This window comes from Somniosus microcephalus, unplaced genomic scaffold, assembly GCF_052327205.1.
Source record: "Somniosus microcephalus isolate GS21.2 unplaced genomic scaffold, FLI_Smic_1.0 unresolved_chr9, whole genome shotgun sequence".
In the NCBI taxonomy this organism is placed as follows: Eukaryota; Metazoa; Chordata; class Chondrichthyes; order Squaliformes; family Somniosidae; genus Somniosus; species Somniosus microcephalus.
The window spans coordinates 42,406,015-42,421,454 of record NW_028225187.1 but is presented as its reverse complement, the minus strand read 5'-3'; the positions used below and the strand labels follow the sequence as shown (position 1 = coordinate 42,421,454).

Below are 15,440 nucleotides of genomic sequence, written 5' to 3'. Positions count from 1 at the left end.
CAGTGCATGAACGAAATCGGCACTTCCATTGGGCCTACGGGTGAGTACCCCGTGCGTACTCATCCGTGGGGACCCGAATTTCTGGGCCTATGTTTTTTAAATTATGAAAGCACGGAAGTTGGCTTCGATGAAAATTTAAAATCATGATAGAAGCAAACTAGTGTCAATAGTTAGGGTTCTATAAGGAAGTGTAGTAAATACAATACTAGAGGGGAGACAGCAGGAAAAGTCCCTCTATACAGAGAGATGTGAGGATATGGGGGTTTGAAATTTGACTCGGGCATTGGCGCAGAACGGGCGCCATATTGGCGGTATCAGTCGGCAATGGAATTGAATATCATGAGCTTCATATAACGGACGGCCGATCTGATATCGCTGATCCTGCACCACCGCCCGAGTGGAATTTCGAGCGCAATGTAACTGGATCTCAAACGGGGCGTAAAATAAGCGAACAGTGCCATACTGACGTTTTCTTTGAATTTTCTGCCCATGTTCAATTTCATCCCCATATAATCATACTCACGTCAAATGAACTTAATTTCGGGCGTGAGGTAGAATGTGTCACTGACGCAAAGCAGTCAGTCAAGCAGAGAATATCATCTAGTGCCCTTTTATGCACTGGACATTCAGCTGGAAGTAAATGCTGACATTTCTTGTGTGCTGATTAAATCTTAGCAATCTTCCATCTTTCTATCTCTGTATAGATGCAGATAACAGTTTATTGCTCAACATTGGTCTGGGATGTGCTGCTGGGACCATCGTTTTACTGGTTGTGGCGCTGACCTGGTTCTTGCTTGCGAAGAGAAGTAAGTGATCGTGGGGGAAAGAAAGTACAAATTTTCACGTGAACTAAGATCATCAAAAAACTGGTCGGGCTTTGCAAACAGCCTGCAAACCCAGTCCAGCATTAACATTGTGAAAGGTGACGGTAAGGCAAATGTAGAAGAGTTCTGACTGCATGGTTTGGAAAGGCTTCTCTGCCTAGTCGGATCATTGGAAAATATTGACCCGGATATTGCGGGGCCGATGACGGCGTATGCACAGCATACACACCATCGGGAAGCCCCCAGAATGGCCCCACAAGTTCCAGGTTTTTGCATAACGCTGCCCGTGCATGGTAAACTGGAATTTGGTACCTGTCCAGGTGATCATCGCATGCGCCATAAAAAAAACTCTATTGCTGGAGCAGATTTGGATTTGACTATCTCGGGATTAAAAAGAAACTGTGCGCATACGGGGTCCAGAATTGCTCTCTTTTTCTTTCACATGATAGATATTTATTACATGCCCTTGCAATTTAAAAAAAAATCCCATTGCTGATCTACAGACCTGCCTGTCAAGCTGTCTTTCCACCTTGCCTCAACCCGCTTACTCAACTATGCATAAACCTTTTCTCTCTCTATTTGGACCTGAAACCCTGTCATTTGGTGGTCACTACTCCTGAGGTGACTCATCTACTTCAGTGAGTGCCCAGGAAAACACTGACGCCTGGTAAAAGCAGGCACTGGGCCTGCTTTTACCAGCATAAGGGTAAAAATAGATGTTAAATTACATTTTCTAAATGATAAAAATATACAAAAACCTTTAAAGTTAGTTCATCTAAATTTTGGCCTGGATTAAAATTATTTTCCGTACAATTCAATTTTTATTTTAAATGCTGAATTTGGAGCTTTTAATTAATTTTGAACATGAGAATATTTATTTTTATTAGAATTGTGTAAATTACTTATTTATTTGGGGATTTCTCATTTGCTTATGGAGATTCTCCCTTCTAATGTGTTTACATATGATTACATAGTATATACGGCAAAGTAACAGGCCATTCGGCCCAACCAGTCCATGCCGGCGTTTATGCTCCACTCGAGCCTCCTCCCATCTTTCCTCATCTAAATCTGTCAGCGTAACCCTCTATTCCCTTCTCCCTCATATGCTTGTCCAGCCTCCCTGAAATACATCTATACTATTCGCTTCAACCACTCCCTGTGGTAGCGAGTTCCACATTCTCACCACTCTTTTGGTAAAGAAGTGTCTGATGACTTCCCAATTGGATTTCTTGGTGACTATCTTATATTGATGGCCTCTAGTTATGCTCTTCCCCACAAGTGGAAACATTCTCTCTATATCCACTCTATCGAAACATTTCATAATTTTAAAGACCTTTATTCGGTCACCCCTCAGCCTTCTTTTTTCAAGAGAAAAGAGACCCAGCCTGTTCATCCTTTCGTGATAGGTATACCCTCACATTTCTGGTATCATCCTTGTAAATCTTCTCTGCGCCCTCTCCAGTGCCTCTATACCCTTTTTATAATATGGCGAAAGAACTGTACACAGTACTCCAAGTGGGAGTGAGCCTTTGGCGTAGCGGTAGCATCCCCGCCGCTGGGCCAGAAGGTGTAGGGTTTCAAACCCCGCTCCAGACAGTCCCGGCAAGTGGAGTCGGAGCACCGGCTCTAAATTCTGGGTTGACATCCAGTGGGATACTTGCATCCGTGGGTGTGGGTGGCCCCCCCCTCATATGGGTTGTGGGAGCCCGTAAAACCCTCCCGCCATAGGACTAACCACCCTAATGGCTGGTACGAAGATGGTTACGGTCATGGAAGGAGCGTTAATTGAGGCCAGAAATCCTTCCACCATGTCATACTGTTCCCCAAAGGGAACAGTGTGAAGACAGGTACGACGACGACTCCAAGTGTGGTCTAACCAATGTTCAATACAGGTTTAGCATAACTTCCCTACATTTCAATTCTATCCCTCTAGAAATAAACCGTAGTGCTTGGGTTGCTTTTTTTATTGCCTTGCTAACCTGTGTCGCAACTTTTACAGATTTGTGTATTTCTACTCCTAGCTCCCGTTATTCCTCTACATGACCTAGCCTCACATCCTCCAAGTGATCAGTGACCTCCCTCCCAAAATGTAATACATCACATTTTTCCGTGTTGAAATTCATGTGCCAATTACATGCCCATTCTCCAAGTTTTTTAATGTCCTCCTGTAACTTGTTGCAGTCACAGAATTCACAGTCCTCCTCAGTATTGACTTTCCCCCCAAATTTGGTGTCATCCACAAACTTAGAAATTGTGTTTCTGATTCCAAAGTCTAATTCGTTAATGTAAATTGTGAACAGCAGTGGTCCCAGCACTGATCCGTGTGGAACACCACTACCCAGCTTTTGCCACTGTGAATAGCTACCCTTTACCCTTCATAGTGTCAGCTGTGGTTCAGTTCGCCTGAGTCCGAAGTTTGTGGGTTCAAGTCCCACTCCAGAAGCTTGAGCACAAAAATCCATGCTGACAGTCCTCAGTGCAGTGCTGAAGAAGTGCTGCACTGTCGGAGGTGCCGTCTTTCAGATGAGATATTAAACCAAGTCTGCCCTCTCAGGTGGACGGAAAAAATCCCGTAGCCTCTATAGAGACATAGAAACATGGAGTAGGCCATTCAGCCTTTCGAGCCTTCTCCACCATTCAATATGATCATAGCTGATCCTCTATCTCAATACCATATTCCCATACCGCTTGATGCCTTTTGTGTATAGAAATCTATCTATCTCCTTCTTAAATAGAGTCAGTGACTTGTCCTCCACAGCCTTCTGTGGTAGAGAATTCCACAGGTTCACCACCCTCTGTGTGAAGAAATTTCTCCTCATCTCAGTCCTAAACGTCCTACTCCGTATCCTGAGACTGTGACCCCTCGTTCTAGACACACCTGCCATTCTCAGCAGCTACACGTTACTCCTGCTCCAAGCTTTCTGTCCTGAAGGCAGCCAGCAATCCAGTCTGCTGCTTGTCCCCTGACTCCGCATTCTCTGACCTTGTTCATCAGTCTATTATGGGGTGTTGATCTGGCTCACGTGTACCGAGGGACGCTTCCTAACCGCTTGCCTAACTGGGATCCGTGGGCCTTTATGCAGCCCAAGGACGCAACAACTCCGATGCCCGTGACAGAAGAACATAATAAGTAAGAGCAGGAGTAAGCCATACAGCCCCTAGAGCCTTCTCCCCCATTCAAAAAGATCATGGCTGATCATCGACCTCTACTCCACTTTCCCGCCCAATCTCCACATCCCTTGATTCCACTAGAGTCCAAAAATCTATCGATCTCGGCCTTGAATATACTCAAAGACTCAACATTCACAGCCCTCTGGGGCAGAGAATTCCAAAGATTCACAACCCTCTGAGTGAAGAAATTCCTCCTCATCTCAGTCTTAAATGGCCAACCCATTATCCTGATACTATGACCCCTAGCTCTAGACTCCCCAGCCAGGGGAAACAACCTCTCAGAATCTATCCTGTCAATCCCCCTCAGTATCTTGAATGTTTCAATGAGATCACCTCTCATTCTTCTAAACTCCAGAGAGTACAGGCCCATTCTACACAATCTCTCACCATAGGACAGCCCTCTCATCCCAGGAATCAATCTAGTGAACCTTCGATCCACCACCTCCAAGGCAAGTATATCCTTCCTGAGAGCCAGCAGGTACTTTTGGATTTATTTTTCGGGTCGGAGGCGTACTCTGGAGGTGCACTTCCAACGCAAATTTAGGCCCAATACTATTTAAGGTGGTAATAGCTTCCGACTTTGCTGTCAATATTTTGGGGTAGGAAGAGACGAATTTCTAGACCTATAACAGCAAGCAGTTCGCGTTGTTGCTGAGGTAACCAAGTAGAGGAAACTGTTTTTTTCTTTCTCATTCCATATTTTCTTGCACCTTTTGTGCGTATGCACGTCTCCATTCCTTGATTTCTTCTGGGAAGGGTGCATATTAAACAATTGAATCTACTTCACTTGTATTAATATTGAACAGTGGAAATTTTGATAGTTTGGGTCACTTTATTGCGAAATTTAACATAGTGATTTATATGTTCCCATTGTTACCTTGCAGGACAATTAAGAAGGCAAAATATTGAGAGGTGAGAACACCATGAGACACGCTTTATTTTGATACTCATAGTTTTATGCAAATTATGCAATTATACTTTAATCACTCAAGTTCATTGCATCTTAGGTAATGGTGCAGAGACTAAACATTAATTTGGGGCTATATTTAGGATAATATAACATGTTTGTGTATGTTACAGTAGGGCAGCCTCTGCAGGTGGTGTTACGAGTCACGAAGACGCTGATAACACGTGTAAGTGCAGTGTTGCTTTAATGAAAAAGGTTAATTATAATGGGCCAGAATTTGCCATGGAAATGTGCAGCACGTTCGGAATTTCCACATGCGAATGCAGGTGCACATCATCCCGAAATTGCTCTCTGTTCCGTTCCGACTTGACAGATGATTTGCACCGATGGGGATATTCTAATTGCTGGCCAAAGATTAGGGCTAATTGCTCAGCAACATTACAATTTTAACAGCTTATGCAAACAGGCGCAGGGCGTGACACATACCGCCTGTCAATTCCAAGAATTTCTAAAAGCTATATGCGGCCGGAAAGGGAATCATTTTCAGATTTTGCTCAGGCAATTTTTGTAGTTTCCGTGTAAAGCTCGGAGGAAGTGCTTGGCACATTGAGCTAAGTGCGCATTGCGTTTGGAGTAGTTACGCTGCCGACCGTAAGATCCAGGTCAATATGATTCTATGCGACGCTAACAGTGACAGATATCTTAATGGCTTAATTTGTAATACTTGTAGCTGGATCGGCTTTTAGTTATTAATGCACTGGTGTAAATAATATGGAATGAAAAATGCAAAATAATACCCTGCATACGATTGAATTAGATACAATGCGGGTGAAATTTGACACGGGCCTGTAAACAAACAGGCGGATTCACATTATTAAAAATTAATTTATGGGATCAGGGCATCGCTGGCAATGCCAGCATTTATTGCCCATCCCTAGTTGCCCTTGAGAAGGTGGGGCTGAGCCGCATTCTTGAACCGCTGCAGTCCGTGTGGTGAAGGTGCTCCCACAGAGCTGTTAGGGAGGGCGTTCCAGGATTTTGACCAGTGACGTTGAATGATCGGCGATATACTTCTAAGTCAGGATGGTGTGTGACTTGGAGGGGAATTTGGAGGTGGTGGTGTTCCCGTGCGCCTGCTGCCCTTGTCCTTCGAGGTGGAAGAGGTCGCGGGTTTGGGAGGTGCTGCCAAAGAAGCCTTGGCGAGTTGCTGCAGTGCATCTTGTAGATGGTACACACTGCAGCCATGGTACACCGGTGGTGGAGGGAGTGAATGTTTAAGGTGGTGGATGGGGTGCCAATCAAAGGGATTGCTTTGTCTTGGATGGTGTCGAGCTCCTTGAGTGTTGTTGGAGCTGCACTCATCCAGGCAAGTGGAGAGAATTCCATCACACTCCTGACTTGTGCCTTGTCGATGGTGGAAAGGCTTTGTGGAGTCAGGAGTTGAGACACTCGCCGCAGAATATCTAGCCTCTGACCTGCTCTTGTTGCCACAGTATTTATGTGGCTGGTCCAGTTAAGTTTTCGGTTAATGGTGACCCCCAGGATGTTGATAGTGGGGGATTCAGCGATGGTAATGCCTTTGAATGTGAACAGTTGTACGACACGTCTGATATTCCAATCTATTCAAGTTAATGGAACTGATTGAAGACTTGAGCGGATTACAGATGACAGGAGCGATAATGCCTTTATTGCGTCACACCCATGTACAAATTTGTCCCCCAAATATGTGAATCAATTAATAATGTCGTGGATTCAAATTTAGCTCTTTGGAGCCTGGCTACCTGGCACCATCTGAACGGGGTGGAAAAGGTACTAGCTCCATGGAAGGGACGCATGCCTACATAAGAACACAATAACATAATAAACAGGAGCGGGTTTAGGCAATTCGGCCCCTCGTGCCTTCTCCGCCTTTCCATGAGATCATGGCTGATCATCGACCTCAACTCCACTTTCCCGCCAGATCTCCATATCCCTTGATTGTCCTAGATTCCAAAAATGTATCTATTTCAGCCTTGATTATACTCTACGACTGAGCATCTGCAGCCCTCTGGGGTAGAGAATTCATAGATTCAAAACCGTCAGAGTGAAGATTTCCTCCGTATTTTGTCTTAAATGGCCGACCCCTTATCCTGAGTCTATGCCCCCTAGTTCCAGACACTCCAGCCAGGCAAAACATCCTCTCAGCATCTACCCTGTCAATCCCCTTCAGAATCTTGTATGTTTCAATGAGATCACCTCTCATTCTTCTAAACTCCAGAAATATCGGCCCATTCTAAACAATCCTTCATCATAGGACAGCCCTCTCATCCCAGTAATCAATCTAATGAAACTTCGTTGCACCGCCTCCAAGGCAAGTATATCCTTCCTCAGATAAGGAGACCAAAACTGTGCACAGTACTCCAGGTGTGGTCTCACCAAGGCTCTGTACAATTGTAGCAAGACGTCCTTACTCTTATACTCCAACCCGCCTTGCAATAAAGGCCGACATGCCATTTCCATTACATATTGCTTGCTGTACCTTTATGCTAGTTCTCTGTGTTCCTTGCACGTGGACACCCAAATCTTTCTGAACACCAACATTTGAAAGTTTCTCATCGTTAATAAAATATTCTGTTTTTCTATTCTTTCTACCAAAGTAAATAACCTCACATTTCCCTACATTACAGTTGGTCTGCCACCTTAATGCCCACTGACTTAATCTATCTGCATCCCTCTGCAGACTCTTTTAGTTCTCCTCACAGTTTACTGTCCCACTTTGCATTGTATTGTGATCAATTTTGGATACATTTAAGAACATAAGAACATAAGAAATAGGAGCAGGAGTAGGCCAATCGGCCCCTCGAGCCTGCTCCATCATTGAATAAGATCATGGCTGATCTGATCCTAACATCAAATCTACTATCACTCGCCATCGCACCCGAACCCATGTGATCTCCTGGGAGAGGCGAAGAACCAGATAAAAAACCCAATGGCCAATTTGGGGAATAAAATCTGGGAAATTCCTCTCCGCCCCATCTAGGCGATCGAAACTCGTCCAGGAGATCACTCTGTCCCGATATTTCCCACAGTACTTACCTTCTGTAAAAGGTGATCTCCACCCCAGCCAGGAACAGGCCCAATTTACTCTTAAAGGACACCTAGCTGGCAGCCTGTTCGATGTCTCCACTAATCCCTGTGAATAGAACCATCTCCTGAAATCTAACACAGAATTAGAACACAAGAAGTAGGAGCAGGACCAGGCTACACGGCCCCTGGGCCCGCTTCGCTACACACAGGGCCATGACCATTCCGGACCTCGTCTCATGTCCAATTTCCTGCCCGCTCCCCATAACCCCTAATTCCCTTTGCTTCTAGGAAACTGTCTATTTCTGTTTTAAATTTATTTAATGATGTAGCTTCCAAAGCTTTCTCGGGCAGCAAATTCCACAGACCTACTACCCTCTGAGTGAAGATGTGTCTCTCATCATGGTTTTGAAAGAGCAGCCCCTTATTCGAAGATTATGCCCCCTAGTTCTAGTTTCACCCATCATTGCGAAACTCCTCACTGCATGCACCCGATCAAGCCCCTTCACAATCTTATATGTTTCAATTAGATCTCCTCTCATTCTTCTGAACTCCAATGAGTAGAGTCCAAATCTACTCAACATCTCCTCATATGTCCACCCCCTCATCCCCGGGATTAACCGAGTGAGCAAGTATGTCTTTTCTTAAGTAAGGACACCAAAACTGTATGCAGTATTCCAGGTGCGGTCTCACCAATACCTTGTACAACTGCAGCAATACCTCCCTGTTTTTATATTCTATCCCCCTAGCAATAAAAGCCAACATTCCATTGGCCTTCTTGATCAGTTGCTGCACCTGCATACTAACTTTTTGAGTTTCGTGCACCAGGACCCCCAGATCCCTTTGTACTACAGCACTTTCCAGTTTCTTGCCATTAAGATAATAACTTGCTCTATGATTTTTCCTGCCAAAGTGCATAACCTCACACATTCCAGTATTGTATTCCAACTGCCAAATCTCTGCCCACTTACTTAGCCTGTCTATGTCCCCTTGCAGGTTTTTTATTTCCTCCTCACTCACTACTTTCCCTCCCATCTTTGTATCATCTGCAAACTTTAATATGTTACACTCGGCCCCCTCCTCCAAATCGTTAATATAGATTGTAAAGGGTTGGGGACCCAGCACGGACCCCTGCGGAACACCACTAGTTACTGATTGCCAGTCTGAGAATGAACCATTTATCCCAACTCTCTGCTTTCTGTTAAGTAGCCAATTCTCCACCCATGCCAGAATATTACCCCCAATCCCGTGATTTTTTATCTTGAGCAATAATCTTTTGTATGGCACCTTGTCAAATGCCTTTTGGAAGTCTAAATACAATACGTCCACTGGTTCCCCTTTATCCACCCTGTATGTTACTTCCTCAAAGAACTCAAGCAAATTTGTCAGACATGACTTCCCCTTCATAAAAACATGCAGACTTTGTCCGATTAAATTATGTTCATCCAAATATCTCATTACTGTCTCCTTAATAATGGACTCTAAAATTTTACCAACCACAGATGTTAGGCTAACAGGTCTATAGTTTCCAGCCTTCTGCCTACTACCCTTTTTAAATAAGGGTGTTACATTAGCAGTTTTCCAATCTGCCAGGACCTTTGCTGAGTCCAGGGAGTTTTGGAAAATTATTACCAATGCATCCACAATCTCTACCGCCACTTCCCTCAAGACCCTAGAATGTAAGCCATCAGGTCCAGGGGATTTATCCGCCTTGAGTCCCATTATTTTACCGAGTACCACTTCCTTAGTGATTTTAATCATATTTAGCTCCTCCCCCACTAGAGCCCCCTGTTTGTCCAGTGTTGGGATATTCTTAGTGTCCTCTACCTTAAAGACTGATACAAAATATTTGTTCAGTGTTTTAGCCATCTCCATGTTTCCCACCATTAATTTCCCAGTCTCATCCTCTAAGGGTCCAACATTTACTATAGCCACCCTTTTACTTTTTATATAACTATAGAAACTTTTGCTATCTGTTTTTATATTTTTTGCTAATTTACATTCATAATCTATCTTCCATTTCTTAATCAATCTTTTAGTTATTTTTTGTTGTCTTTTAAAGACTTCCCAATCTTCTATCCTCCCACTAGATTTGGCTAACTTATATGCCCTTATTTTTAGTCGGATACTATCCTTAATTACCTTACTTTGCCAGGGATGGCTATCTTTTCTTTTACGCCCTTTTTTCCTCAGTGGAATATATATTTTTTGGAAGTTTTAAAATAACTCCTTAAATGTACACCACTGATCATGTACCGTCTTACCCTTTAATCTATTTTCCCAGTCCACTCTAATCAATTCCGCTCTCATACCTGCATAGTCTCCTTTATTCAAGCTCAGCACGCTTGTTTGAGATCCAACCTTCTCACCCTCTAATTGAATATGGAGGATCCTTTTCCAAGACATTTCTAATTAATCCTGTCTCATTACACAGGACCAAATCTAAGTTTGCTTGCGCCCTGGTCGGTTCAGTTACACACTGCTCAAGAAACCCATCCCTAATACACCCAATGAACTCCTCCTCAAGGCTGTCCTGCCCAATTTGATTTGTCCAGTTAATATGATAGTTAAAATCCCCCATAATTATATCTGTTCCCTTATTATAAGCCTCAACTATTTCCTGATTGATACTCCGTCCAACAGAGTTGCAACTGTTCGGAGGCCTATAGACAAGCCCACTAGTGTTTTTTCCCCTTATTATTCCTTATCTCCACCCAAACTGTTGCACTATCCTGATCCTTTGACCCAATATCATTTCTCTGTATTACAGTGATTCCATCCTTAATTAACATAGCCATCCCACCTCCCCTTCCTTTTTGCCTGTCCTTTCTGATTGTTAAATAGCCTGGTATGTTTAATTCCCAGTCATGGTCACCCTGCAGCCATGTTTCTGTAATGGCCACAAGATCATACCCATATGTAGTTATTTGTGCCATTAACTCGTCCATTTTGTTACAAATGCTACGTGCATTCAGATAAAGAAATTTCAAATACGTTTTGTGACACTTAGTTCCTGCTTTTTCCCCTTTTGCTACTGTATCTTTTACTCCATACCTTCTGTCCCTTTCTGACACGCTCTGGTTTTTAATTCCCCCACTGCTACCTAAGTCTATAACCTTCCCCGTTGTCATTTTTATTATTTGCTCTCTAGAAACCTTCCCCCCACTAATTAGTTTAAAGCCCTCTCTACAGCTCTAGTTATATGATTCGCTAGGATTCTAGTCCCAGCACTGGCCAAGTGAAGTCCGTCCCAATGGAACAGCTCCCTGCTGTCCCAGTACTGGTGCCAGTGTCCCAAGAAGCAAAACCCATTTTTCCCACACCAGTCTTCGAGCTATACATTTAACTCTCTAATTTTATTTATCCTAGCCAAATTCGCTGGTGGCTCAGTTAATAATCCAGAGATTATTATCCTTGAGGTCCTGTTTTTTAATTTGACCCCTAGCTGCTCATACTCCTTTAACAGAACCTTCTTCCTTGTCCTATCTACGTCGTTTGTACCAACATGGACCACGACAACTGGATCCTCCCCCTCCCACTCCAAGTTTCTTTCCAGCCCAGAAGAGATGTCCTTAACCCTGGCACCGGGCAGGCAACACAGCCTTCAGGACTCCCGCCCTCGACTGCAGAGAACCCTATCTATCCCCCTAATGATACTATCCCCTACCACTACAACATTTCTTTTTACTCCCCTCACTTGAATGGCCCCCTGTTCCACGGTGCTGTGGCCAGGTTGCTCATCCTCCCTGCAGTCCCCGTTCCGTCCCTCACAGGGAGTAAGTACCTCGAACCTGTTTGACAAGAGCATGGGCTGCGGCTCCTTCAACACTACCTCCTGGATCCCCGTACCTGCCTCACTTATAGTCACACCATCCTGTCCCTGACCACGGACTCCATCTGAATTAATTAATTTCATATTTGTGACTACCTCCTGAAACATAGAGTCCAGGTACTTCTCCCCCTCCCTGTTTTCTCTTGGTCCCTTCACCTCGCCCATTAATATAGATTGTAAATAGCTGAGGCCCCAACACTGATCCCTGCTTGTAACGTAACCCGCCAGATTTCCCTTCCTTTGAAATGAAGTGCCATGTTATACTTGTTGCGATATTTTGCTTTCTGAAATGTGGCCTTGTGATTGTTATTACCCATTTGGTAAAGACAAATATCTAAACATGATTTTAATTTTGCGCTAAATTTGTGGTAATGAGTGATTACTGAGGATATTTTTTAATATCGGGGAAGATTTTCAGTGCGGGCATGAACTGCCCATCAACTGATTTTAAAGGAATTTAGTAACTAGGCATTTGCTATAAAGCATGGCAACGGCAGTTGTCTGCCCGAGCAGCCAGTTGGCATTCTAGCCCTTTGAAACTCACTGGAAAAGCAGGCAGAGACTTCACAAAATAAATGTCCTTCTTTTCAGATGAGATTGCGAATCTTCCTTTAGATCCTGACAAAAACGTAAGTTCAATTTTTCTCAAATACCAATCATTATGCCTCTTGCTTTGCAAACACCGATAAGCTGGCTCCTGTAGAGAGAGTCGGAAACTTACAGAATAGTGAGCGAGGGAGAGTGAGAGAGTGAAAGAACGAGATAGAGAGTGAGTGAGAGAGAAGGAGAGAGAAAGACAAGACCGAGAGAAGAACAGATGGACACAGAGATAGAGATCGATACATTTATAGATAGATAGACAGACAGACAGACAGATAGATATATAGATAGAAATATATATAGGTAGACAGAGAGGCAGAACGACAGGCAGAACGACAGGCAGAATGAATGACAGACAGAACGACAGAGAACGACAGACAGAGAACGAAAGACAGAGAACGACAGACAGACAGAACGACAGACAGACAGAACGACAGACAGACAGAACGAAAGACAGACAGAATGATAGACAGACAGAACCACAGACAGACAGAACGACAGACACACAGACAGACAGACAGACAGATAAACAGACAGACAGACAGACAGAACGAACAGACAGACAGACAGACTGACCAGACAAAATGAACAGACAGACAGAATGAACAGACAGACGAATGAACGAGAGTCAGAGGTGTGAGATACAAAAGAGACAGACAGACAGACTCTGAGAGAGACAGACACAGAAACAGAGAGTGAGAGAAAGAGAGAGAGAAAGCTGCAGTGAGACACAGCGACACAGAGAAAGATAGACAGTCAAAGGCAGAGAGCTAGATGGAGAGTAAGATAGCTGAGAGCGAGAGAGAGAGAGAGCGAGGCAGAGGAAGTGAGACAGAGAGAAAAATATTGATATTGCGAGGCGACGAGAGTTGGAGAGGAGTAAAGAAACACATTATCCGTATATTATCTACTTCTGCCATTTCTTCATGTTATTCATCGCAGGGAGCGTCTGCTGATGTACCAGAGAGTGACCACCAGGAACTCACCTATGTTACTTTGAATATGGAAGCTCTGAATCAGAAAGAAGCTGCCTTGGCCACTGCTGCGGACAGCATTGTGTATGCCGAAGTGAAAAAGAAATAAAAGTTCTCAGCAGCTTTGATATATGTTACTCACCAAGACCTGTGGAGACAACTGCTTTCTCGGGACGGATGGTGGGAGTAGGGACGCGATTTTCGTAATTAACGCTTGGAGATTAAGCATTACCAGGGCGAACGGCAGGCTCGAAATTCCGGCAGTATATTATGCACAACTCTAACAGAACTGGCCAGAGTTCCTTTCCATTAATATCAAAATAGAAAATGAGGTGGTTTCTATTACAGGCGATTCATCCCGCCGGATTTTCAATTTTCTGCTTTGCCCAGAACATGCTTAATGCCCTAGTGGTAAACACAAAAATCTACAACTATATAGCCTCCTTTTTTTTTAGCTCAGCATGTTTTTTTTTAGTAGGTATAAAGGATTGCATGCTTTTCACATGCAAGCTGTTACACGTAGCAACATGTTTTATACTAATTGCTTCAATCATAACATGGAATGTATGTTGTGAGGATGATGTATGGAGGTACCAAGGGGATATACACAGGCGAATGAGTGGGCAGGAATATGGCAAATGCAATATAACGTGGAAATTTGTGAAGTTATTCCTTTTGGTAGGAAAAATAGAAAAGCAGAGTATTGTTTAAATGGCGGGAGAATGGGAAATGTGGGTGTCCTTGTACAATAATCACTGCAAGTCAACATGCAGGTACAGCAAGCAATTAGGAAAGCAAATTGTATGAGGGCCTTTATTACAAGAGGATTTGAGTTTAAGAGTAAAGACGTCTTACTGCAATTATATAGGGCCCCGGTGAGACCACACCTGGAGCATTGTGTACAGTGTTGGTCTCCTTCCAGGAGGAAGGATATACTTCCCTTAGAGGGGGTGCAACGGAGTTTCACCAGGCTGTTTCCAGGGATGGGGGGATTGTCCTATGAGGAGAGATTGAGTAGATTCGTCCAATATTATCTAGAGTATAGAAAAAATGAAAGGTGATCTCATTGAAGCATACACATTTCTTACAGGACTTGACATGGTTGATGCAGGGAGGAGGTTTCCCCTGGCTGGCGAGTCTACAACCAGGGGTCAAAGTCTCAGAATAAGGGGTCGGCCATTCAGGACTGAGATGAGGAGACATTTCTTCACTCAGGAAGTGGTGAATCTTTGGAATTCGCTAACCCAGACGGCTGTGGAGGTTCAGTCTTTGAGTATATTCAAGACAGAGATCGATAGATTTTTGAATATTAAGTTAATCAAGTGATATGGGGATATTGCAGGAAAATGGAGGTAAGGTAGAAGATCAGCCATGCTTTTATTGAATGGCAGAGCAGGCTCCAAGAGCCAAATGTCCTACTCCTGCTCCTATTCCTTTTGTTCTAATGCTGTGGGCATCTCTTATCATTTGTGACATTTACGATGCGAAGCAGTTGATTAAAAAAGTTTGAAAGCAATGTCTTAATTTCGATTTGCATGAAGCTGGAACAATAAACAATATTTACGCTTGAAAATGCCTATTTATTAGATGTAGGAAGGATATACATTTGTAGAAGTGTCCTCGGGACCGAGAACGTTTTAAGGATTCGGCCATCAGTCGTCTATTTCCTGGGACAAGAAGCTATATACCGTTTTAAATTATCGAATCAGTCATATCCCCTCTAATCAATTACAGACAACATAATTAATCTGTTGCTCAGAGAATGTGCCTGTTAATCAATTCTGGATATCAATGATAATACATTTTTAACAATGCAGTCATTCAAGGATTAATTAAGATAAGAGAGAGAGAGAGAGAGACAGGGAGAGATTTAGCAAAATGCATTATTGCTCTGAGAAGGGCACAATGTACTTCGGATTAACTGAATTGCTTGCTGCACTTTTTTGGAATAATGCAGTGGCTCATTTTCGGAGATGAGAGATTTGTCAAATGGTGTGTTAACTATCTACGGGTGTTCAAAATATCTTCCTCTTAAATACCTCACTGGCTGCATATAGTTTTCAATAAGT

At 43.5% G+C, this 15,440-nt stretch overlaps 1 protein-coding gene across 1 annotated transcript in view; it reads left to right on the top strand.

Moving 5' to 3' along the window:
- Positions 1–15,088, top strand: part of LOC147085123 (low affinity immunoglobulin gamma Fc region receptor II-like) — a 31,637-nt gene extending 16,549 nt beyond the window's left edge. The window contains exons 5-9 of the mRNA XM_085979766.1: positions 705–806; positions 4,880–4,907; positions 5,076–5,128; positions 12,389–12,426; positions 13,340–15,088. Of these exons, the coding sequence (XP_085835892.1) occupies positions 705–806; positions 4,880–4,907; positions 5,076–5,128; positions 12,389–12,426; positions 13,340–13,480 (362 nt within the window). The 3' untranslated portion in view covers positions 13,481–15,088. The remainder of the gene's footprint in view (positions 1–704; positions 807–4,879; positions 4,908–5,075; positions 5,129–12,388; positions 12,427–13,339) is intronic.
- The last annotated feature ends 352 nt before the right edge of the window (positions 15,089–15,440 follow it).